Below are 26,650 nucleotides of genomic sequence, written 5' to 3' on the forward strand. Positions count from 1 at the left end.
ACACTGCGTGCAGTTTAATATAAAACCCCTGTTGAAAATTAGTCTTGCTCACCAATAGATTTTCTGGGGGGATTTTCATCCTTTGCATTTCTAATTACGACGTTGTTTTGTGTGTTCGCAGTGCAAATACAGGACGCTGCCTGCTTATGTGTAGGTGTTTATAACTGTATATAAGATAGGTGCAGAAAGTGTGTAAGACAGGCCAAGAACACCTGTCATAGGGTACCTGCTGGGGTGTCTGTACCACATCTTTTCTGAGCACACTGTTTGCACATACACAAAAGGGCCGATGGGCCGGGGCTGGTGTCGGATATGCCCAGCACGCCTGCTGGGCGTTGGAAGGATGGGGCCGGCGGTAACAAGAATCAATATATATTTACGGCGCGGGGGAGAGGAGGCGGGTGCGTGGAGGCTGCAGGGCGGGGCAGCGCTAATGAGAGCAAGCCTGGCTTGTGGTTGGTTCTGGAGTCTGGTACCCACAGAGGAGCAGGCAGGGAGGGAGGGGATGCGGGCGGGAGGATAAAGCGATGAAGTGTGCTGCGTTACCGCGCATCAGGCGCCGTTGTTGGAGCCGGAATACGGTGCGTCTCTGACCGAACCCGCCGTCTCCTGGCGCACACACTCACCCAGCCACGCGAGCCCCTCCGCTGTGGCCGTGGCCGGCCGCTCGCCCGGAGCGCAGCGAGAGCAGGTGGGCGCCCCGCTCCCCCCGGCAGGTCCCCGGCGCGCCATGCAGGGCACGTGCGGCCCCCGGCTCTAACCTGCGCGCTGACGGGAGCATGATCTGTGCCCAGGCCGGGGCTGCCAAGGTAAGCGGGCGCCGAGCGGGGACTCTGCCTGCCGCCCCCTCCCCCGCCCTTCTCTGGGCAGCTTCCTCGCCGCTCCCGAGGCCCCGGCAGCGCCCTCCCTCCCCAGGGCCCAGGATACACCTTCCTCCCCACCCTCTCGCTTCTCCCGCGAGGTTCAATTGTCAGCCTGGGGCGCGCCGCCGCCCGGGCTGGGCAGGCGTCCCCGGGTGGCGATCCCGGCTCGGGTACAGCAGACACACCGGGCCCTCCTGCGGGGCACGGAGAGAAACAAAGAAGCCCCCGAACGGGTTCGCGGCGCCTCCCCCGCCCCCCGGGCGCCCTCCCGGTGGCGAAGAGGTGTCAGGGGAGGGGGCGGAGAAACCTACGTAATCCTCCTTCCCAGCTCACACCCACCCCTGTGAACCAAAGCTCTGGATTTGGGCTTTGCCTTGGGCTCCCTTTTAGGTAATTGTGTACCATGCAATGCCCACGGTTAGCCAAGCGAGCGCCCACAGCCCCTGCGCGAGCTCGCCGGTGCTCGCTCAGGGGGCGCGTGGCAGGTCCGGCCCTTGCCCCCCTGGGTGGTGGCAGGCGGGGAGGATGCGCGGTGTGGGTGCTCCTCCAGCGCCTTCCTGTCCCCGGCCGGCCGCGCCGCTCAGCCGGGCCTGCCACCTGAGTTTTAGCGGGAGCAGCCCCTCCTGTCGCCTACCGTATTGCGACCTGCACACAGGCGGGGAGGGAGCCGCTGGGAGAAAGGCGTCCAGTTCATTCTTGGCTGGAGGTGCGCTTCCTCCTACCCCTACATTCTCGGACTGTGACAACGCAGGAAAATCCGAAGGCTCAACCAATGTGGCCCCTCCATCCCCCGCTTCTCCAGTGCCTTCTGATTGCTCTGCCGCTTTGATGTCCCGGCCACTTGGCGGATGTGCGGAGTGTGGGCGCGTGGTCTGTCTGTCTTGCATACAGAGGCTGGGCACCATAACTTCTTCCCTGCCGAATTTCAGCGCGTGGGGGGAGCTGGCAGCCACACAGGCTGCAGAGATGCCCGGCTTCCTGTGGTTCTGGGCACAGCGCGCCCCAGTCTGCACTGGGCTGACACCAGATAGCGTGCGGGAATTTTCCTAGTTGCTGAAGATATTATTTGACGTTGCTGTAGTTTTGTGCTTACTTCTCTTGGGCTCTGCAGTGGTGCAATTCTCCCCTTGTTTTTATTTTTTCTCTTTGAAAAGATAACAAGGCTGTGTTCAGCAGAAATGGATACGGGAAGAGCAGCATAGTTCAAAGACTAAGGGAGGCATCTTCTCTCTCTTCCTGGGATTTAAATGCGATTAAAGAGGGCAGATGCCCTACTCGAAAAGGCCAGGCTTTAAAGACGCCGGCAGTGGCTTGGTCCAGGGCATCTCAAAGCAGGTGGCCAGATCTGCGTTTCTCCTCAGCGGACTCGCTCCGGCTGTGGCTATTACGGTAATTCGTTCTAGATATGGGATTCATTTTGAAAATGTGTGTTTTCTACTAAGAAGGGATTAGAGTGCACATGGCTACCCTGGTATGACTGTGTGTGCCTGCTCATAGAGAAATAGAGTGTGGCAGGATTCCCTGTTGCCCCTTCTTTCTGTTTGCTACCTCCTCTGGAATATGGCATTGGAAAAATGTAGCACTGTTTTAATTCCTAGACCTACAGACAAATTGGACTTTGGAGTGTTTCATTTCTGACTAGTTCTGGAATCCCAGTCTAGTGCATTTGGCAGTCTTGTGGAATGACAGTTCTGTTTTTGTCTGGGGTAGTTATTTCATGAAGGCAAATTGCCTAAGTTTGTTCAGATTGTGACATTATTGACTTGCTAGGGAGACCACATCCTGAGCCAGCACAGCCTATCGATGCATCGGTACAGAGGGACTGCAGCTGCTGTGATGTGTGTACGTAGCATCATTTGATTCCTTTTACACTCCTGGTTTTTAAAGATGGGTGTTTTAAAAGATCACTTCAAGCTTTACCTTCTATAATGCTTGCTTCAGATATGACTGTTAATATAGGAAAAGCTAAAAGGCCAGATGTGATTATGGGAAGACAAGCCTCCACTGTCTCTTTCCTTATCTATAAAGAGAATAAGTCAAGCTAGCTGATTTCTGTGGTTCTTTCCAGTTCCAACATTGTGTGATAATGGAGGAGGAGTAAGAAGTTACCCAGGTTAGGAGGGCAAATAATTGTAGCCCAAACTATATAAGCAAACTGGAGATTGATTATAGAATTTATGGTTTATTTTTACACCTGCAATTTTTTAAACCCTCTTATCTGCATTTTTCCCATAAATGAAATTAGCCAGCAACTCAAACAGGTCCTTTTTTTGTCCACTCTAGCAAAAGATTTGGTTAGGATTGGGGGACAGAGCAGAATGTTGAATTAGTTGGATAACAGGTTTTCTCCTTATCTGTGGATTAGTTATCTATTCTGGCCCCATCTTTTGTGGATAATGGAGAATGTAGCTTATTTCCAATAATTGATTTCTGTTTGTTTGTTTTTAATAAAAGACTCTGGGTGGCTGTTTCATCCTGCACAGCCATTGGCATTAGCATCCGACTTACTTTCCCTGATAGAATTTGGTATTGCTCATAAAATTTGCTAGCACTGTTGCTTGTTAGCAAAACGAGGGAGGCAACCATTATTCTAAACAAGCAGCAAAGTGTTTTCACGTGCTTCTAGTAATTTTCACAGTTTAGGGAGAGCTGAGGTATTTGGCCATTGATTTATGCTTATCCACACAATTTTCCACAGTATTGTGCTCATTTTTTTTTTTTTTAAGTTACAGTCAAAATAACATCCTGGAATAACAGTACCTGCCAGGCATAATGAGTCACTCCCTCTCATTTTCCCACAGCCTTCTCGTTCATACTGCTAAGGCAGCACCCAGGGTACTGCAGTTACGTGAGTTGTGAATGGGCCACAGCCCCCTTGTCTTACACATGGTTTGAGTGTCTCGAGGACAAGGACATTGTTAAATGCATCTCTCTTCTCCCCAGCACCTCACACCTTGCCAGGGACATGGTATGTTCTCAGGAATGTTGACTGAGTGGATTTCAGGTCATAAAAATGCCCACTACCCGTTTAGGCAGGAGGTGGGTGGGAATTCTTCCTTTCCTTCCTGAGTCAGATGGGCAAATCAGAGAGGTTATGTAAGAGGCTGACAGGAACCCATGAGCCTGGACTCAAATCCAGGCCTTCTACCACGCCGCCTGGAGAGAGGCTCCACCCTGCCCTCAGTAGAAAACGAGGTGACTCTAAGTTCAAACGTGGCAGGTGTGGGTTCTTTATTTTTTACCTGAGTGACCTGGGTTGTCCTTTTTGACAAAATCGATCTGATAACTGCCCTGTTCTTGCTGTGGCCTTAGAAGGAGACTCATTTGGCTGGAGTAGTCTGTCCTCTAACCTGCACTTAGACAGAAAGGGTGAGCACCCCTCTGCCCTCCTCCTCTCCGAGCCTTGGCTCCACCACCCAGAGCTTGTAGGATAATGGACTTGTCTAGGGAATGCCCTGACTGACCCATTATTTGTTCAAATCACATTTAACCACGGTGAGCTGTGCTTCTGAAACAACCCAGCTGTGAGACTACAGACAACCGGCATTCCTGGGCCAGCCCACCCTGATGGCATCTCCTAACAGACAGATTTCTGTGCAAGCAGGTGTGGCTTACAGACAGAGAGACCCTGGCTTCTCTCCCATCACTTACTTCCTTTCTACCCTGAAAAACAGGACAGGTTACTGTTTCTGTTAGAAACCCAGGGAGTTCAGGACCTGTGTGCCCTTTCTGTACTGCAGCCCTGGGCATGTTTGACGTTCATGGCCTTTTAGAAAAAACTGTGAAATGTTTAGTTCGGCTTTTTTCAAGTCACTTTTCCCCTCTGAGGTTTACTTGCTTCTTCGTTAAAAGTAGGGAGTTGAACCAGGTAATCCCAAAGGTCACTTGTAACGCCGTGATTCTGTGATTGTTTTTGTTGATTTATTCAGTTGAGCCAATTGGAGGGTGAAAAATATTAGTGATAATTTAACTTAACAATATAGATAGTAGAACTCGTTAAGGCTATGTGTGCCAGCCCCTGGGTTATCTAATCATCACTTTGAGCCCTCTGTTAATGCTATTCTCTATAAATATATTAATTCTTTCTTATTTGTAAAACTAGATTTACTATGTTGAAGAAAAGATTTGTGGCACTTCCGGTCCTCAGGGAAGAGGGCAGTGGTGCAAATGCATACAATCCCTAACTCCTGTATAAAATGTTTAGAATTTTAGGGTTTGATAGTCAAGGTTCCAAGACCTATGGTAAAGCATTTTTATTCTCACCATTGAGTGTGTTTCACAGCTGAATAACTCTTGCCATCCAAAGTGTTCCCTGCGATTCCTCCAACAGTGTCCCTTTCCGTGTTCTTCTGCTTCCTCATTTTGCTCTTGTTTTTTGTTTTTGCCTCTTATTTAGCTCCACCAACCTCCCGTCGCCTGGGTAAAGCATATGCCACTAGTGGCACCGCCTCCCGCCCCCACCCCCTGCCCCACCAGGTACAGGAGTCAGAGCCTGGTAACCCGCCTCCTTGTCTCCACCTTTTCCACTGGCTTCATGAGCCTTGCTTCTCAAGTTAAGGTACATTGAGGTTTGGAGGCAGACCCGCTCCTCTGTTGATTTTGTGTATAGTAGACATGTATTTCTCACGGACTTTATGACCACCAGGCATTTATGTCTGAAAGCTCCTTAAATACTTTACGAAACACAGCCGTATATAGGTGATTTATGTATCCCATACCATAAAGTGTGGATGTGTGGGTATCGGTAAGTGGTCGTCATGTTCTGTGATGTGGGCACTGTAGGGAAAATGATAAGTAAGTGGTGCCGGATGACAATAATGTCACTGCTTATTGGTAAGATACCACAAAGACCATTCTCAGGTCACTGGAAAGAACATCTGGATTCCCATAGCAACAAGTGATGTGCTCTGTTCACATTATTAGTTCAGAACCCACACTTTTCCTGATTTATCGGCCCAAAGCTTGTTGCACACAGAGGACTGAAAAATAGGGGTATAGTGTACAGGCGGGCTCTTCTGGTGTTCTTAGACATCTATTGCATTGCAATATTTTGGGGGAAATTCAGTGGATGGAACTGAAACTGGTATTGGGGGTGGGAGGAGGGGGGGTGGAGACAGCTGGAAAAGGACGCCATGTGTGCCCATGATGACGAATGCCATGGTGGAGACTTCATTCAGGGGCCCTTTTATATATTTAGTGGAGCAGATTTTCCCTTTCACACTTTCTAGATCTATTTGTATTGCACAGATGTCAGGGAAACATCATGTGTGTGAAAGGAAGAAAAAAAAAAAAGGACCAAAGTTCACATCCATAGCCAGGGATTGTAATTCAATCACTATGTCCTTAAACTGACGCCCATTTAACTTATTCCCTGCTTTTGCTTTCGGGGTTTAAGTCAGAGCAGTTGGAGAAACAGAAATCTCGGTCTTATACAGTATTGAAATTCAGAGATTCACGTTAAGGGGAGAAAGAAGATGGGGAGACTAGAATTAAACACGTTTGGCCTTGCTTGCTTGCTGTCAGTCTCAGAGCTAATGGAACCCATCAGCCATGCGTCATCTCCCTTCTTGTAACGCACTGACCAGCAGAAAAAACTCCACTCGATCAATAGATGTTTCTTCTTAAAAGGACTTCTCTCTTTTTTTACTGTTATTCGTAATTCCTTTTACCATCAAAATTTAAAACTACTTCATTAACAAATTTTTTCCCTCTATTTTGAGGACACGCTATTTTTGTGGAAATGAGCTTTTTGAAGTTGAGGAAAAAAATCCTTTTGTGGGTTTTGCCGGCGTTATCTCCCCTCCCCTCACCTCCTCAGTGCTGCCTCCGTCCACAACCAGGCGCAGGACCTGGTATAAAGTGGGGGACGAGGGGAAGGAAACAGTTGGCACACAACTGTGCCGCAACAGATTATGTTTTCCAGACCCCCTCCTGACTCCACACCCACCATTGATTTTCTGTTCCCTCTTGTAGGACACGCCTGGAAAATGTTGTCCCCACTGGCTTTCTCCCCTCTTTCCATCTCAGCCTGTAGAGACATATTTTATTGTGTAATGTTTGATTTAGACAAACAATACACTTAACATATATGTAAATTATGAAGCAAAACAAAATGAATACCCACCATGCAGCCTGAGACCAGAACACTATTCATTTGAAGCTCCGTTTGTGCTCTGGCCTGGTCCCTCCTTCCAGCCCTCCCGCCTCTGTCTCCCTGGTGGTCCACCACCAACCGTCTCAGCCTGTAGAGTACAAGGTCAGTTCTCTCTCCCGGTGATGCCGATCTCTCAGCAGTACTGCACACTGCCACCATCCCTCTTTCTTGAGCTCCTGGCTTCTAGGACACCAGATCGTCCTGGTTTCTCTGCTGCCTCCCTGGATGCTCTTTCTCAGGCTCTCCTGATGGCCCCGGATTTTTATCCCTACTGACCTCTGCTGAATTTTGACCTCTACATGTTGGGATTCTCCAGGGCTTGGCTCTCAGATCTCTTCTTTTCTTACCCAAATTCCTGCCTTTGGTCTCAATACTGCCTTCATGCCGATGACCCCAAGTTTACTTCACCAGTCCTGACTCATTCCCAGATGCCTGACTTCAGTGTGCCACTGCCCACATGTGCACAACACAACCCTCGATTTCCCTCCCCAAACCTGCTTCCCCTCCAGTGTTCTCCGTCTCTGTAAGGGGCAACTCTGTCCTTCTAGTTACTCAGGCCAAATGCCTTCGAGTCCTCTGATTTCTCTCTCTCTTGCCCAAATCTAGCTTTCAGCAAATCGCTCTTCCTTCCTCTCACCCCCTACATCCAGCACGACCACCCCCGTCTAAGCCACCGTGATCTCTCGACTTTTGCACTTGTCTCCTAACCAATTTCCTGCATTCCTTGCCCATCTGCAATCTATTCTCTATGTAGCAGCGCAAATGATCTTTTAAAAATATAAGCCATATCATTCATTTACTCGACAAATATTGGCTATCTGCTGTGTCCCAGACATTATTTTAAGGTGCTGGCGTGTAGCACAAACACAACACAGAACAGTCACAAACCCCTGTTGTTTCTTTGCCCACAATCCTCCAATGGTTCCATCCTGCTCAGAGTGAAATCCAGACTCCTTATTTGGCCTACAGGGCTCTCCATCGCTGGGCCTCCAGCTCCTGCCTCACTGCTCTCCTTGCCTTGCTCACTGGGTTCCTTTTTCTTTTCCATAAACTATTTCCCCCACTTCTCGAGGTGGGGTCTAGGGGTCTTCATTCCTGCCTGGACTTTGTGTTGGTTCTGAATCTCTGTGTTGTTTATCCTGGCTGGCGTCTCTAGCGGTTACAGCTCGAACTTGTCTTCACTTCCTCCTTGGTACCCAGCAAGTAGCAGCCGGTCACTCATTATTGTTGAACTGAATCACTTATTTGTTGTTATTGTTGTTATCAGGACTGGATAAAACTGCTCTCTGCCCTCTGGTCTCTGGGCCACACTGACTTTGTCATCTTGAATGTGAGCATGTCATTGCTGTGTTCAGAACCCTTGGGAGTGACCACAGTCTCCACAATAAAGAACCAGCTCCCCAGGCTGGCCTGCTGGGCCTGTGGGCTGTGACCAACCATGTCCCTAGTCTGCCCTGTTGAACTCTGCTGCAGCCAAATGGATCTTTCTCCCATTTCTCCAAACGTGTTTTGTCTTTCCTATAATTATGTACTTTTTCCTTATGCTGTTTTCTACTCTTGGATTCCCTACCCCTCTATAAATTATCCATTTTTAAGATCTAGCATAAATCCTACCTCCTAGCAGAAGCCATCACTCAGTTTCCTAGTAGATGCGTTTATCCCCCACCACATTCCCCTGTGATAGGCATCATGGTAGGTTCCCCATTAATTCTGCTGCCTTTCAGCCTCCCTTCTAAATGATGTGCTTCCCAAGGTTAAGGACTTTGTCACTTTTATCTTAAGATCTTGAAGACACCTCTCTCAGGATTTGCCACTGCAGGTACTTCTCTGAATGTAAATGATGAGTGACCCAAGGAACAACCTAAGAGTTGAGAAGGTCTGTGTTTTATTGCTTCTAGAATGGCATTATGCATTATGTATGCATCCATGAAATGCAGATCCCAACAGTCAGTAGGAAGTTGGGAGAGGTGAGCTCCATGGAGACAGGGCTTTTCTATCTGCTTTGTTCTTTGATTCTCCTGAGTGCCAAGAATAGTGCTCAGTAACAGAACTCAATAACTACTTCAAGACTGAATGCAGTTTATAGCTGGGTGGTATCTTAAGTTTCTAATATTCCTGGTATATAAATGAGCAAACTCAGGGACTGGAGAGGCTTTCCCCAGATCCCAGTTAGACATGGAACCTGTCTCCTCCCTGCTTTCCAGCCATGAACAGTGTCAGACTTGGATGAAGAATGCCCAAGAACCTTTGCCAAGGGGATGCTCAACAGTGTTATTTTCTTACCAATATCTGAGTGACTTCCTTCTTCAGGGGAACTTTTAGATCTCCTGAAAGAAGCAACTGTGTAGAAATGTCAGAATTTCAAAAGACTCAGAGTCTGGGTGATACGAGACAACATTTTTGTTTCCACATGGTTCTCCTGCTGCTTTTATGGGACACTCATTTTGCAGGTGCCTGAGCAGATCTGGACCCTTGGCTTTTGTGGGCCACGCTCCGGGATTTTGCTTAAACTTGGTGTCTATTTGAAAGGATGAAGTGGTCAGTGTTTCTTAGAACATTGAAGGGCAGAATCAATTCATAATGAAACCATCCAGTCATAATTTCAACAAGGAGTTCTACTGGCAATGCCACTCTCCGTCTTTACTAACAACTTTCAATAACAACCTAGCACAATTTTTGATGAGATATCACTCACGGGAACTTGGTAAGCATTCTCTTTTTGTTGCAAGCAAGTAAAATTTGTCTATCTTAGAAACATACATTCAGATCGTGGTATGACATCCTTGGGAAAAATAGTTGAAAGTCACAAATTGTTATTTTCATCTTTTTCCCGGGAGAAAAGAAAAATATCACTATATGTGATGATGTTAAGGAGGCTTCAAGCTTCTAAGAAGAAATTTGACCAAGGGACTGTTGGATCACAAACCAAAATTAAAAATGCATTATATATAGGTATATACACACATATCTATATGCAAATGTATAGAAATATATATAAGATATATACATATATATCTGGTTTAAAATCCTGGTTAATTATTTTCAAGTAATTTTCAATTATTCACTCAGAAGACATTTCTTTAGCTTCTATTATGTGATAAGTATTTATCCTTGTTTGTGTGTCATGTAAGTAGACAAAAATCTACTTACAGTTTAAGGTGAAAATGTGCAAAAGATAAAGCAGAATTAAATCCATGCAGGGGAGAAACATCTAGTTTGAGAAGGCAAATTGAAAACGTTGTGTCATTTAGGAGTGATTATTTTATTTTCACACTATTAATGGAGCATCTATTATGTACCAGACACTGGGCTGGGAACTGGGTTACCATGGTGAGTGGATCTGCAGCCATATTCCCCGTCTTTACCAGTGAGGTCCTCAAATTCACGATATTGCTTCTTGAGAAACTAACTCACAGTTTGGTCATTAAACAGAACATCACCCTTGTCAGGGACTTAGAAATCATTATGATACTCTTTAATTAAACTTAAGTTTGACAAAATCGAATGCTCCTGTCATTGATCCTAGGCACCTTAGGGCCAAGGCATTGAGTCTGTTACCTGGGAGCCCACTGCTGTAGGAACATGCTCCCTCAAGGCTTGAAGCTTTGCCACAAATTTTCTTTTCCCAGTGATCCAGAGAATCTTCTGGAACAGGAAGCACTTTTTAATCTAAATATTCCATACGGACTTTTGTGAACAACTGTGTCCAGGGACCTTCTGCAGCTCGGACTTGCCACCTGCTCGGGACCCAGAGGCTCCCAGGACCAGGTGAAGTGAATGGCCTGGCCTAGTGCACGTGGTTAGCAAGTGGACTAGGCCTGGGATGGCTGACATTCACAGACCACACTGGACACTGGGCCCCAGCCCGCTTGCCTGCCTTATTCCGTGGAATAGTGATACCTTAGCTCTTCAAATGGGGGGGCTGTGGGGGGGAGGGGAGGCAAGAAGACCAAAGGCCAGGCCCTCCTCTGCAGAGGTCTGCGTCCTGCTCTGGGTTAAATGGCATTTATCTGATTAACCTAGGATAATTTTTAGTTTCTTGGAGAAAACACTGAATGAAGCATTTCAGCCAGAAAGAACAAGCTGAGGGGTTGTGGCGAGAAAAATAAAACAAATCTGAACCCAAGTTGTGTCTGTAGGTGTGGGAGTGATGGGGAGGGTAGGAGTTGGATGACGCTTCCCTGCGTTCTGCGGTCCTGTCTCCCTTTTTCAAGGGTTCATTTGTCTCTACTGAATAATGTAATTGATGCATGGTTTTTATAGAAATGTTCAGCTTTGTGGTAGGAATCTTTTCTTAATTGTAGAATTCTTGCCTCTGAAATTTCATTTTAGAGGCAAAAGAGAGTGAATGGCTTTGTTTTTACATTTAGCACATCCTGGTATGAATTTGCAAATGGCTTTTGAGGGATCCAGATATTTTATTTTTCAAATCTATTTTTTCAAAGTGCTATTAGCAGGTAGAACTCATGACTTCAGGCATTTTTCAGGCAGTGAGCTCAGTGAGATTTGAAAATTAGCTAAGCCATTTATAGATTCATAGAATGCTGGCTGGGGAAGGAGCCTAAGCCACGTCCCACTTAACCCCCTCATTTTCCACATGATGAAACAGCTGTCTCCCAGGGTCACAGAACTTGCGTTTGTTAAACCTAGGGTGGGAAGCTGTCTCTGGGCTCCTGGCCTAATGCTGGGCAGCACCCTTTGCTAGCTTATTTTACAGCAGGGCAGGAAACCTGCATGTCCTCAGAGTCAAGGCAGATGTTGGGGGGGCCGGCGGGGGGGACTGTGAACTAGGAGCTAGTGCTAGTCGCTACTTAGCTTCAAGCCGATCGTTGACCTGTGGGAACATGACCCAGTGTCGCTAGTTCTTCTGAATTTTCTAAAAAACCAAAAGATAGATATTTAAGAGAAATTTTATAATTTTAAGATGTTTTTTACTTATTCAATTTAATGATTTTACAATACTCAGTGGGTCAAACCAGACATAACTGTAAGCCTCCAGTTTGCAACTTCTGCTCTAGAAAAACTGTGCTTTGAGGATTTCTAGGATGGAAACAAGAGACCAGGATCATGGCTTCAAGTAACTAAAGTCTGAAATGTGGCAGAAGAACTTGCTCCAAGTCCGGAAGGAGAACTAGTGGGCAGAAGATTTTGACTCAATAGTAAGAAATATTTTCTGTTACTCAGAATTATTCAAGAGGAGTGACGCATTAGCATGCCAGTGTGCCACTGAGCAGAGGCCACTGGGCCCTTTTTGGCTGGAGGCCTGGGGTACTGGCCCTTTGCATGAGCTCCTCGATGACAAGCCCCGGGAGACCGTGCCCTCTGACCTGGCTGTGCAGTAGACCTTAGAGCCTCCGCTGCCTCACCTGGCCATGGGAAATGGGCCCAAAGCTTTCCGGACAAAATCCGGTGAGAGAAAAGGTATGCATACATAGTGTGCTCTCACGTTTTCTCTTTTGAATAAAAAAGTGTGATTCCTTCTTCCACCCTGAGGGATGGCTCCTTGTCTTCCTCCATAATTGCTCTATTTTCTCTTGTCCATAAAGCGTTGTGCAAGCTTCTTCACCTTCCATGTCTACCCCCTGCCGCTAGGAAAATTCCTCTCTTTTCTTGACTTTTGCTACACCACCTTAAAATTTTATTTTTTAACTACAGCATGTGTATATAATTATCTACAGCAAAGATCTACAAACTGGGGTTGTCTGGCCTATTTCTATCAAGTGTTATTAGAACACAGTCACACCCATCATTTACGTGTTTTCTCTGACTGCGTTCGTGCTAGAGTGGCGGAGCTGAGTAGTTCAGAGACCATAGGCCCGCCACACCTAAAACGTTTACTAACTGGCCCTTTAAGACAAATTTTGCTGACTCCTGCTGTATATGAAGATGATTATATCAGATAGATAATTTGAAAACAAAAAAACGTATAAAGGATAAAATAACAACCACCTGTAACGCAATGACCAGATTTAAGAAGCAATGGCATCTTAATGTATTTCCTCTAAGCATACGTTCATTATAATATTGGAATCACACCATAAATACGTTTTTATGTCTGTTTAACAATGTACCAATGCATTTTCTTGTTATACAGTTTTTGATATTATATATATAATTTTAATTGGCTATATAATAATCTAATATTCCATGTATATGTATATATCTATTATGCACTAATTCTTTATTGTGGCACTTTGCTAAATGTTTTATATATAAAATTTTGTTTAATTCTTCTAAGCTTACGTGGGAAGTATTATTAATTCCGTTTTACAGATGGGAACACTGAGACGGGAAGTGTTTCTGTGACTTGACCAACTCACACAGCTGGGCTGTCTGACAACCAACCTTGCAAAATATTTTCAGCCATTCACCTGTTAGTGGGCACTGAAGTTAATTTACCATTGTTTTTGGGGGGAGCGTGGATATTACAAATATTGAACTGATGAATATCAATGTACACAAATCGTTGACTATATTTCTCATTATTTCCATAGAAATGATTCCCAAAAGCAGAACTGATGAATCCTAAAGATCCACTGAGGTTTCCTCAAACACACTGAAGAGTCCTTTTCAGAAAAGTTGTAACAACATATACCATGTACCCACAGTCGATGAGGGTGCCAGTCTCCAGTTTGTCAGTACTGAGTACTAAGATTTAACCATTTTCTTTTTGCTCTTTTGTCAAAAGAGGAGGGATGCTGGAGGCTGACTCTTTGCAGGTAGTTGTAGCCAGGTGACTCCTCTGAGAGTGACTTCTGGGAAAGATGTTGTTTTCTGGATAAGAAAGGACAGGCTCCGTTGGCACACGTCTTTTGCTCTTTGCCCTTCCACTTCTTCCAGTCTGGCGACCAAGGATGGAGAGCTGCAGGCTAAGAATGGCAGCAGGCAAAGGGAAGGGTGGGCTGGGGGCCTGGGGCCCTGCAGGCACTGCGTGGGAAAAATACTCTAATTTAGTGAAGCCTCTGTTGTGAGGATTCTGCGGTAGATGCAATCCGGTCCAGAGCTGTTTCTCCCACTGCCAGGGAAGGGACAAAGGAACAGTGACGCTCTGTTTCTGCAATTCTCTGTACCTGTATTTTGCCAACATCCCATCCCCGAGTAAAGTCTTGGTGTTTCTCTTTCCAATTTGTATGAAGTCTTTATATATTAGAGATATTAACTCTTATCATATTTGATGTGATTACAATGTCTTTTAATTTTATTTATGATGACTTACTGCTTGAGGTGGTGATCTTCAGCCATCTCCATCAAACTCGTCTTCACAATTAGTAGTGGGGACTAATTCCTGTTCCCCAGTAACCTTTCACTTCATTGTTTGATCATCCAATGGATCCTTCCCTGAATCCATTATTACACTGGGGATTGCGAATTGTTGACTTGCCAATGATATAATTCCTTCCACATGTATTAACTGTCATTCTTCTGTGAAAGAGAGCTTTCCCTGTTTTCCCCTTGCTCTTCTTCTTTTGGGAGGAGAGGAATCGCTGTGTTCCTATAGATTTTTATTTACTCAGTGTGATACAATCAATTACAGTCATTATTCTTTTTGATGCTGAAATTAACCCAGTTTTGGCCACTGGGCGTCTTTTCTGTTATCTCTTACACAAGAAATTGAATGCTTACATTTCTTTGTAATTTTCTACTCTTCCTCCTTCCTGCCTCCCTGTTTCCACCCCTCCCTCCCTCCCTATTTCTTTTATTTCTCTTTGTTTGGGGGTGGGAGGTGCCTATAACATTGGCTGAAACTACAAAATCTAAGTAGTGGTGGTAAAGGAGGGCTTCTTATCTTGCTCTTCTCCTTAATTAAACTGGATTTAGTTGTTCACTGAAGTCTATTTGCTTTGGTTTTTTTTTTTAATAAGTGTTATTCTATTTCTAGGTCAGAATGTGTTTTAATTATGTGTAAACTTTGAATTTGAGGGGAATTTACTGAAGTTATTAACCAGCGTGTTCTCTCTGTTGACCCAATGAAATGATCAATTACATTAATAGGTTTCCTAGTATTAAACTATCTTTATAGTCTTCAGATACACCCAACCTGAACATCTGGACATTTTTTATTATTTTTTGAATTCTGTGTTGTTTCAATATGCTTAGTTTTATGTGTATATATATATATATTTTTATTGGTATTTTTGTATATAACTAAATATAAACTATATATAAATTATATGTATTAATAATATATAAACCATATATAAATTATATATTAATATATAAACTGTATAAATAATATATAAGCTATATAAATATATATAAATTAAATAATATATAGGCTATATAAATATATAAATTATATATTTATAGTATATAAACTTCACATAAATATATATAACTATATATATAAATGAATGAATGAGATTAGTCTGCATTTTTATTATAGTATGTATTTAAAATTTATAAAAATGAATTGGGAAACTGTTGTTTTAGTTCTCTTGAAAAATGAATATGATGTCAGGATTATTACTCCCTGGAATTTAGAAAGCCTTTATCCATAAAATCTTCTTGGGCTTTATGTCTTTTTTGGGGTCAATCTGCTAAACTAGTTCATTAATCTCATGGTTATCAGTCTATTTAGAGTTTCTACTTCTACTTGAGATGAATAAATTCTTTTCCTAGAAAATTATCTATTTCCCTAAACTCAGATTGTTGACCATAGAATTCTTTTGTAAGTTTTAAGTTGCCTCCTAGTCTGCAGTCTTTACTTCCTCTTTTTTTTAATTTTATATTTCTCCGTCCCTCCTTTCCTCTCTCCCTCTATTCCTCCCTCTGTTTTTAAAATAAGATTGGTTAGAAATTTGTTTATTTCATTTACATTTTTTAACCCAAGAACTAGTACTGGTATTTATTTATTTTATTTAACACTTTCTTATATCTAATGTTTTCATCTATGTGTCTATTTTTAATAATGTATTCTTTGTGAGTCTCTTTTGCTTTTCTCTTTATGCTGTCTTGGAAAAAAAGCTAATTTATTTCCATCTTGTCATGTTAGTAATTCTAAGCTAGTCATCCTTTCCTGCTGAGCCCAGATTTGACCTAAGAATTCTTCTCAACATGGAGCCATTCATTGTCACATGTGGGATAGAAGATACTGCAGTGTCCATCTTTGGAAAATACAATTGGCTGCAAGACCTCTTTAATATGTTCAAATTCACCCTATTTATGGTCTTTTACAGCCCAAGTTTCCCACTCTTAAATTTTAAGAATAAATTTATTCTTAAACATGAATGAAATGAGTTTCTTGTTCATAGATGTGGGAGAATCTGTGTTTAAGAGAGTTTTAAGTGGCATATTTTCTGAGTCTTTTGATCTAAGGGGCATATTTTTCTCCTACTTTCATAAATAGTGTTTTGACCTTGACTATCATTTTTGTGTAATAACTTTTTCCCTGAGACTCTTGAGATATTTTTATTATCCTCTACCTTTGGGGTCATAAAGTCTGAGGACAGCCTAAATTTAAATTCTTTGTAAATAATTTTTTTTCTGCTTGGATACTTTTAGGATTAAAAAAAATGCAATTAGAGCATTTCGCCAAGACATCTAGGTATATAGGTTTTTTGTTGTTGTTTTTATTGGACTTTGCTGGAAACACGACAAACTCTTCTTATTTGCATTCATAGCACAGGAAAATCTTCATGTGTTAGATTTTTGTGTATTGGCTCTGCTCCTTTGTCATTGTATCTCTCTCAGGAATTTTGTTATAGGTTGCTATTTATCTACCAATATTTCCTCTTTCCTTTTTCCTTACTCACAGAACTCGGACTTAATTTTGGAATGGTTCCAGTTTAAAAACTCTAATTCCCAGTCTTCCTTGCCCGTACAGGTAGTCATATGAAATACTTGAGTCCGATGACATACATTTCGAAGTCACTTTTTGGTGGGCTTCTGGGAAAGCTCTTTAAGGGGTGCTGACTCGTCTGGCATGCTGCATTTGCTTGTACTCTTCCTTCATATTCAACCTGGAATGTGGTCAGGTGGCTGGAGTGCCAGCAGCCATTTTGTAAGCTGGGAGTGGAGAGTCACACACTACAGATGGTAGAGCAAGGGCTAAGAAAAAGTCTGTGTCCACGGTAGGGTAGCTGTCCTACCAGCCCATATCTGTCATCTCTGGACTTCTTGTCATGGGGGAGAAAAATAAACTTATCTCTTGGCTAAGCCACCATTAGTGACTTGTTTTATTTTGGTCAATGTCTTTGAACAAAATCCCTCTCTGATAAACAAATGCCTCTTTCCTAAAGGTAAATTATCTGTCCACAACGATCATGTTTTCACACATTGCTTTTTCCTTTACCCTTTCTTTTGTGTTCTTAGAGAGCTTTTTTATTTCTTTTCTACATCTCTAATTTGAATTTCCTTCAAAGCAGACTTTATTTCTATTATTGCCTTTTAATTTTTCTTGATCTAGTGCCCTATTTGAACCATATTCAACTTGCATTTCATCCAGTTTCTTTTGGTCTCTGAACTTAATTTTCTTGTAAAATTAAGTTTCTTAAGTTTTTTTCACCTCAGCTTTCACCTGGTTTCACAAGACCTTTTGCGCATTTATGACACTTACTCAGAATGCAAAACAGATACAGTTTAGACTTTTCTGCTATTTGCTGTAGCTTCTCTCACAGTACCCTTTTATCTGAGTCTGTAGAGTTGTATTCCCTTTATCTGCCTGTCATATATATATATTTTTTTCAGTTTATCCACCTTTGGAGAGTAAAACCATCCAGGCTGATGTTCACCAGATGACAAGGGTTACATATTCCCGTCTGTTCTCCTCGGTTCTATGTGGGTTCTTCCAGAAGCAGAGGGGTCCCAGTATTAGCTAGAGGTAGGGCGAGATGCCTACCTCCAGCCAGATTTTAGTGCCTTCCTGGCACTTATCTACTGGGGTTTATCTAGTAGGGCTTACTTTGAATAAGCAGCTTCCCAAGGTCGTTGTGTGTGGTTCTCTGACCACCGGAACGGGCATTTGTTCCTGGATAACAATATAAGGGATGCACTGGAGGACTCGCCCTCTTCATTCACAGGGGAGGCTGATTCCAGTCCTAGGGTAGAGGGCACCCCTGCCTGATGACCCTTCCTCAGCTGGGTTGAAATATGGGCAGGTGCTCTTATCTGCCAACAGATGTAGAAAGAGACCACTTAGGAAGGAGAGCCGGTGAAGACAGATCACCCGAGGAAGCAATTCCTCCGCAGCAGGGGAGGAGCCAGGTGCCTTTTCTGGCTGAGTGTGGCTCTTGCTTCGTTTCTGAAATAGCGTGGTATGCTACAGATGGAAGCCTCTGCCCCCTGTTTTCTTCAGAGTTACCCCCTGAACAGATCACAGGTTTGCAATCCAGCCCATCCTCACTGCAGCTAAGAGAGATTTCTTCCAGGGAGCTGAAAATATTGATCGGCATTATCAATTCCCAGGGCTGTGCTTTTGGGAGCATTACTGCCAATGGAAGGCCGCTCTCACCTCTGTTTTGGTGGTGGCCAAATCTAGCCCAGGATTTTCCTGACCTAAGTCTGATACCACTGAGATTTCAAGGTATTTCATCTGAAAAACCCTTTTATCACTTCAGGTTTAATATGTCTAAAGCCAAATTGATGACTTCTCCTGGTAATAACTTTGTAATTCTCCCAGCCCTTAAAACTTATAGTTAAGCAGCAAGACCTATGTCCTAGTTAACATATTGGAGTCAAGCCACCGGGCACAAGATGTATCACCTTCTAAAGACCCTTGAGGCTGTTTCAGAATTCCACTCTCCATCCCTTCCATGCTCATTGCTGCCACTGTTGTGCAGGCTTCAATTACTTCATGTCTGAATCACCAAAGGAGCATTCCCGCTCATCTCCTTCTTCATGTCTCTTCCCCCCTCCTTCTCAACAGGCAGATCAATTCCGGGTTGATCTTCTTTTAAGCAGGACCTCGGTGATGCTCCTACTTGGCTGAAGAACTGCTGTCTCCGCCCTCTGATCTGTGGTATCAGGTTCAGAGACCTTCCGCAGTTGAATTCCACACTCATCCAGCCAGGAGTCAACTTCCCACTGCTCTCTAAAATGGATACTCATCTCTTTAGTAGATTCCACATATCCATCCTACTCATCTTTGGCTCTTAGATTTTATTTATGATGTTTTTTCCTGCTTGGAATGCTTTCTGCATTCCTTATCACCTCTTTAGATCTTACCCCCTCCCAGACATCCAGCTAAAATTCAGTTGTCAGATTGTTCTGACACTTTTTTTTTTTTAAATGAATCTGGCCGTTATAAACTGAATAAGAGACATGCACGTTTGGAAATTATTTCAGTGGATTTGTGTGTAACTTCTCTTACATCACTCTCATTTAATTGTCTTATTTGTGCTATTCCTCTAAAGAATGTGCAATAAATAGACCTTTTTTTCCCCTAGCTATAAAAGTCAGAATAATAAGCATCTGACTTTGAGAGGTAATATAAGATGTCATTTTCCTCTGTAGCTGGAATGGTGCTGCTCAGACTGGCGTAACCCTGTTGTACAGGGACTACTGGCATGCTGGGTGAAGACGTGACTTTATGCTTTATACTTTCTTGGCACATGTAGTCAATGGTTTAATCTGTGCTGATGATTAAATATCTCTTTATTGAAAACATGAGTTTTTGTTTTGTTTCTGATTTTTTTGTTCTTTTTTTGGTTCTTAAAGCACAGATTGCTCCAGCACTGCCAATAAATTAATCACGAGGCATCAGGTGGTTTTCCTCTTCTGGTGGAGTTCATTTATCTTGTCGTTTTCCCCACATTTCTTGTTCCTGAATCGCTGTCATAAAAGGCCTGACTTTTCTGTCTGCATATGGACTTGCCTGTGTGATGTACTCACCACCCCCGCAGAAGCAGCATCTTCCTAATCCATGTCTATAACATTTGCTTTAAATAAATTGGACCATTAGGACTTTGGGCGGGCGGGTCTGCGGCTCACAGCTCTGCCAGGGCAGGTTGCCTTGTGCAGCCGCGCAGGCGCTGCTGGCCCGCGCTCAGCAGCGTGATGTGAGCTGTGGCTCGGAGGGCTCCAGAGCCCTGACCCCAGAGGGGACGACAGTGGCATTCCAGAAGTATCTGGCACGAGGCCGTTTTTCTTTAAAGAATGTCTTTAGGAAATAGTGTATAACAGGAAACACCATGTCACACCTCAGCCTGGGCTGTTGCATGTTCTGTCATCACGGTAGAATTGGAGATTTGCTAGAGTTTCACCACTAGTTTGGCTCAGAAGTGCTCAAAAGACCCCCTTCATAGCTTATGTGTGTCTAAGATGCTGGTGTTAGTCCTCTGGGCTGCTGGGGAGATGATCCTGTGGGAAACTTTTACAAGTAGAGACTCCTGTTTTTCTCTTTTATTACTGTCATGTTCTTTCTTTTATAACACTCAGCATTTCAGCATTGCTTTAATAAGGTGTTTTTCACACTATTCCTGCCATTTTAACTGGTTTTCTTCTTGCTTCCTTCTCTATTTTATTACAATATCTTCCTTACTTATAATTTTCCTGCTTTTTATGTTTTTTTGTTTTCCTTTCTCTAGAAGTTTAACACACTATTTTATGTCGTTGTTCTTAGCTTTCTAGTCTTTTAATTTACTTAATTCAAGTTCGGTTGAATTTTATCTTAATTGCTTTATTTCATTATTATTTTTGAGGGTTTCATCTTTGGAAAAAGTACAGCGCAGGGCTCCGGGGGCAAGCATTGGGATCAGAGGATGTGGTTTTGCTGCTCTTTCCACCAGCTCCTCTCTGCACATCTTTAGGCAAGTTATTTAACCCTCTCTCACCCTCAGTTTTCTGATCTGTAAAATGGAGTTAGTGGTGAGACGTTTTGAATATTAAATGACAAAAGACATCTCTAGTTTTTATTGCCCAGTGCCTAGGCTAATATATAATATATAATAAATTATTATGTATTAATTCTAATAAACGTTCTTTACAGTGTTAATATTATTGCATTTTAAGCTGTTTTATCATCTCTATGTTGTTAAATTTATACTTTAATATTTTTGAGGATGTTGTTTCTTCTTTCTTTTCTTTATTTTTTTTCCTTCTATTCATCTCTAATCTTTGAAATTTTGGATTTTGACATCTTTTTTTGGTTTTATTTAATCTATGTTTCTCTTCATCAATTTTTTTCAATTTCTTCTGAATTTTGTTAATTCTATGATGACTTATCTTTATATGGCTATGTGAAGAGGGATGAAGGGAGAGCTGAAATGAAGAGAACGGAACTAATGAGGAGGCCGGAGGTGACAACGGCTTTTCTCTTTAATTGCCGAGTGATTGCTGCCCCTCATAAATCTCCTGTCTCTTTTCACATCAGTTCTCCAGAAAAATCCTACTATGATCTACTCATGAATTCCCGTGAGTGAATGTGCATTCTCCTTTCATTGGGGGAACACCTAAGTGCTGGTGGTGTAATGCTGTCCCCTCACGGCACTCATCAACCATGAAGAACTTGCATCTCAAATCCATCATTTCTGGCCTTCATCATCCTCTGTGTAGCTTATTTTGTTATTTTTTTGAAGGTAGTTTCTAAAAGATGTTATGATCAGTCTTCTAGTCTTAGATTATAATGATGATTCAATATATTGCATTCAGTTTTCTCCCACTAGATCAGGAGAACCCAGCATAGTGCAAACTGTCTTCTTACCATACCCATCTTAAGTAATGTTGATGCAAATAATCCATAATCAAGTAATGTCGATGCAAATAATCCATAATCAATCTGTAAATCAAAATTGGGGTGTGTTTATTATGAGCCAGGTTTGAGGACTATAGCCCAGGACCTTCCTTCCTTGGGGAAGGAGGGGCACCAAAGAGGTGGCGTGTACAGAGTGGTTATATACCGTCTTGGAACAAAGAGCGTACATCACCTATGATAGGAATGTCCCTTTTACAGTAGTCACGAGATTGCTTTGCTGGCACAGCAGGTCAGTGGTCACAAGGTGAGCACAGCCGGTCAGTAATTAACGCTTAGTTTCTAGGAAGAGATGCTTATCATTAAAGGAATGCTGATATGGGAGAAGATACATCCTTATCTTTAAGGGCTTCATTCTTGTTTTGGGACATGGTAAATGTTTAAAGCAGATGTACAATGCGTGCTCAACAGGCCAAGTCAGGTGTTTTTGGAAAAACAAGCTCAGGCCAAATTAGTTTCAAACCAAATGACTTCCTCATATACGCCCATATGTCCTAATGCTTGTCATTTATTTATCAGTGAGGAGAAAGCTGACCAGTGGCATGGTCTGCCAGCACTGGGAGGTGACGTTTTCCACTTACACTCCTGACTGAAGGCTTTCACCTTCTGGCTGTGCTACTCTGCCTGAATCCACTGAGTGGTGTTCTGAGGAAACTTTTGATTCAGCTAACTCACCAGGGAGCCCCACCCACATGGTTCTGGAATCCCTCAGAAGCCGCCTGTTCAGGAATTGCCCAGACCCGGGCAATTGGTCCACTGGTCAGTCAAACTGCTTAACTTACAACTGGAATTGAGCTTCACAAGGCAGTTGGCTGTGCCCTTCGGGGCCAGTGGTTTCCTTGGAGTGTGCCTTTCTTGGAATGTAGCTGTGAGCGTTGACATTTCTCTTGGGTTTTAATATCAGATTTTTGTGAGAGATTTAGATTTTAGAAAACTAATTTCTCAGTTTGTAAGGAATTGAGGAAATCAAAATCTTTGGTAACACTAGGGGTGTGCTGACAACTTGTATTATGTCAGCCCCAGAGGGACCACAGCAAGACCTTCTAAATCAGGATTTTCCCCTGTGGTCCTAACTTAGCCTCTGATCTTTTGGATGCAGTTGACCTCAATGGTTTATGCCTCTTGAGAACATGCACACAATATGCTTGGACTGGAGTCTGTATGTGTTTGTTTATACATTCATTTATTGTCCCGTGTTACACATTTTCTATGATGGAGAAAATTCTCTGAGGGCCTGAAAAACTAGGATTGACTAGCATTGGGGTCTGATTGAGGAGTGGGATGACTGCTTTTGTTTCTTAATGTGTGGCCTGGATACCCTGCATCAGAATCTCTGGGGGGCGTGGCGGGTGCTAATTAAAAATGCAGATTCTGAGCTCCCAGGGTGGGGCCCTGAAATCTGTCCCCTGAGAGTAGGAGCTGTGGCTATTGCCTAAAATCAGCATTTTAAAACAAGTTCCCAGAGTGATTCTTATGCACACTCCAGTGTTCCTCTAGGGCAGCTTTGTCTCCCAAATAGAGATTTAGAAATGTATTCGCACTCAGAATCTACTAGGGAGTGGTAGCCCCAGGATGATCAGCTGTTGTTCTGAGAAGACATGCTACCTCACTCCTGTCCACACACAGAGCCAACAGGCCCTCTTAATTTCAGCTCAGGAGTGACACCAGACTGGCTCTCCACCCCCTGCTCCCTTCCCCACAGGCCTGGCTTCTCTGCCCAGCAGATGTGCCTTCCACTTTTTTGTTTTGCCCCTGGAATTTGACAACACAGCTTTTGGATGATCTGCCAGGCTTAAACATTGGTTCTTTTAGGACACAAATTTCAGCATCCACTTGTTAGCTTCCTGTGCCTTGTGCTCAGAAATGAGTGGTCCTGGCTTGTCTGGGGCATCTTTCAGGGGCGTGAGGGAGACAGAGCATCAGCTCCTGGGTTAAGGCTCATCTGGGGTGATGGCTGCTGCATTAGCTATACTTGGGCTCCGCAGTGTTGTAACTGCAGGCCCTCCAGGACCGGTTCAACTGACCCCATCTTATCAACAGTGTAATTAAGAGTGGTTTTTCAGGAACTGAGTAACGACTCCTTGTCCAGCTCAGGCCTGTTGAGACCACTAACCCATCAGCTGGGCCTGTGCAAATGCCTGATAAGTGACCCTTTTGACGTCAAGGGGCTGAAAACTCCACCCTCAGATCATACTAACACCACCGTTTTGTGAACATGCGTCCTGTGAAGAGTCATGAAGCTTGACTGCACTAGGGCAGATCATCAATTACCTCACTTCTCCTTACCTCCAATCATCTATCTCCACACCTCAGACCACCATGTCCTTCATCCCGTAAATTTTGCCCCAAGCCCTGGATTGGGAAGACAGATCTGAGAACGTTACCTCCTGTCTCCTTGCAGATAGATATCACAATAAAGCTTTTTTCTTTTCTCAAAAGCTGATGCCGTAATAATTGGCTCTTTATGCACGTAGGGCAGGAGAACCCCAACTTTGTGTGGTAACAGTGTGGCACTTCAGTCTGGAGAGTGGAAGGCCACTTTTGGATGCCAGCTCTCACCCCCCAGCTTAAAGGTGGGGGTGTGATTGCAGGAGCCCAGCCCCAGCACCCTTATGCAGCTGCTGCTTCACCTGCCTGAAGAACTTTTGGGAAACTCTTCCTGGCTACCAACAGCTGGTTCAGTCTGCAAAAAGTACGTGGCCATTCCAAGTACACTCACTGGGGAGACTAAATTGTTTGCCTTACTTGATTGCTACTTTGGAGTGGGTAAAAGACATTGATTGGGTTATGAATTTTTATAGCTCAGAAGTCTAGAGGGAAGTAGGTAGTCTTTCTTTGCATACTCGAGCACACCTTGTGACCTTCTTGGTCAATATTTGGCCTGCTGACCGCCAAGCCCGCATCAGCTCTACAAGCGCAGGCCTCTCACCACTCTTCCACCTGCAAGCTCACCGTGGATCATGACACTGCCACGCTTATGGTGGACAGTGGCTCCAGCATGTGTAAGGTCAGCGTTGCAGGCAATCATGGCCCTGGGGCTGCCTTCCCTACCATCATGGGCCACCCCCAGCATGATGGAGGGTGTGAGCCACCATCACAGGACTCCTATGTGGGTGTTGGGGCCCAAAGTAAGAGGGGAACCCTGACTCTGAAATACCCCATCAAACATGGCATCATCACCAACTAGGATGACATGAGAGAATCTGGCACCACACATTCTACAGCGAGCTACATGTGGCCCCTAAGGAGCACGCCATGCTGCTGACTGAGGCCCTCCTGAACCCTAAGGCCAACCAGAAGAAGATGACCCAGATCATGTTGAAGACCTCCAGCACCCTAGCTAGAGGTACGTGGCCACGCAGGCCGTGCTGTCCTTTACGCCTCTGGCCATAACACAGGTGTGTGGTGGACTCCAGCAATAAGGTCACCCACACTGTGCCCATCTATGAAGGGTATGCTCTCCCCCATGACATCCTGAGTCTGAACCTGGCTGGCTGGGACCTGAGGGACTGCCTCAGGAGATCGTCACAGAGTGTCACCACCATAGCCAAGCAGGAAACTGTGTGAGATATCAAGGAGAAGCTCTACTGTTTTGCCCTGGACTTGGAGCAGGAGATGGCCACCACAGTCTCCAGCTCCTCCCTGGGGAAGAGCTGTGAGCTGGCTGATGGTCAAGTCAAAACTATTGGCAATAAATGGTTCCACTGCCCCAGGGCTCTTCCAGCCTTCCTTCCTGGGCATGGAGTCCTGAAGCATCTATGAAACTACCCCAGCTCTATCATGAAATGTGACATTGATGTCCACAACATGTGATGTCTGTGCCAACATGGTGCTGACAGGTGGGACCACTGTGTACCCAGGCATCACTGAGAGGATGCAGAAGGAGATCCCCCTCTCTGGCTCACAGCACAATGAGGATCCAGATCATCATGGCTTCTGAGCGCAGATACTCTGCGTGGATCAGTGGTTCCATCCTGGCCTCACCGTCCACCTTCAAGCAGATGTGGATCAGCAAGCAGGAGTACCGTGAGTCCGGCTCCTCCCTCGTTCATCGCAAATGCTTCTAGGCAGACTGCGTGTTACACCTTTTCTTGACAAAATCTAACTTGTGCGGAAAATGGGATGACATTGGCATGGCTGTATTTATTTATTTATTGTCACTTGACTCAGGATTTAAAAGCTGGAAGAGTGAAGGTGACAGCAGTCAGTTGGGAGGTGTATCCCCCAAAGTTCTGCAGTGTGACTGAGTGTTTTGAGTACCTCTTTTTTTTTTTTTTTTGAGTCATTCCAAATATCGTGAGATGCGTTGTTACAGGAAGTTCCGTGCCTTCGCAAACAGCTCCCCACGTCTCCATAAGGAGAATGGCCCAGACCTCGCCCAAGTCCACTTAAGAGGGTGATAGCATTGCTTTTGTGTAAATTACATAAGCCAAATGTTTTTAATCTTCTGCCTGAGTACTTGCTCTTTTTGTTTCATTTTGAATGGTCAATCACCATGACCCCCTTTTCTGTCACCCAACTTTCAATATATGAACACTTTTGGTCTCCCTGGGAGTTGGCTGAGGTGCTGAGACAGTTCAATGAAAGTACACACCTTAATGCAAAAAAAGAAAGACGCGACCAGAGTCCTTTGGCTGGCTGTAGTCGGGGGCAGGCTGCTTCAGGGTCTACCTCGGAGCAGAATGAGTTGCCTCTGTTGTTGCTCCAAGTTTTGAAAGCCTTGGAGAGGTCTTACAAAATTAATGGGTCAGGGCACCTGAAATTCCCATTTTATCCCATCCCCCCACCTTTTATTCTATCCATCCACCTGGACCTGGACTTTCTCCCTTACAATGCCTCAGCCTGGGCACACTGCCTGGCAGGATGGCCATGTGTGCACTGGGGTCAGGGTAGGTTTTCTCCACAAAAGCCTGGCACATAGAGTGACCTCACCCTCCTCACCAAGAA

General features: G+C 44.2%; 1 protein-coding gene and 1 pseudogene across 1 annotated transcript in view; both read left to right on the forward strand.

The window, feature by feature from the left end:
* Positions 1–2,129: 2,129 nt before the first annotated feature.
* The window catches only part of HECW1 (HECT, C2 and WW domain containing E3 ubiquitin protein ligase 1), a 404,461-nt gene continuing 379,940 nt past the window's right edge, over positions 2,130–26,650 (forward strand). Inside the window, exon 1 of the mRNA XM_014793615.2 lies at positions 2,130–2,252. Coding sequence (XP_014649101.2) covers positions 2,130–2,252 — 123 coding nt within the window. The remainder of the gene's footprint in view (positions 2,253–26,650) is intronic.
* LOC106803121 (actin, cytoplasmic 1 pseudogene) lies at positions 3,981–25,770 on the forward strand (annotated as a pseudogene).

Source organism: Ceratotherium simum, chromosome 1 (assembly GCF_057802395.1).
Source record: "Ceratotherium simum simum isolate JZ-2026a chromosome 1, ASM5780239v1, whole genome shotgun sequence".
Lineage (NCBI taxonomy): Eukaryota > Metazoa > Chordata > Mammalia > Perissodactyla > Rhinocerotidae > Ceratotherium > Ceratotherium simum.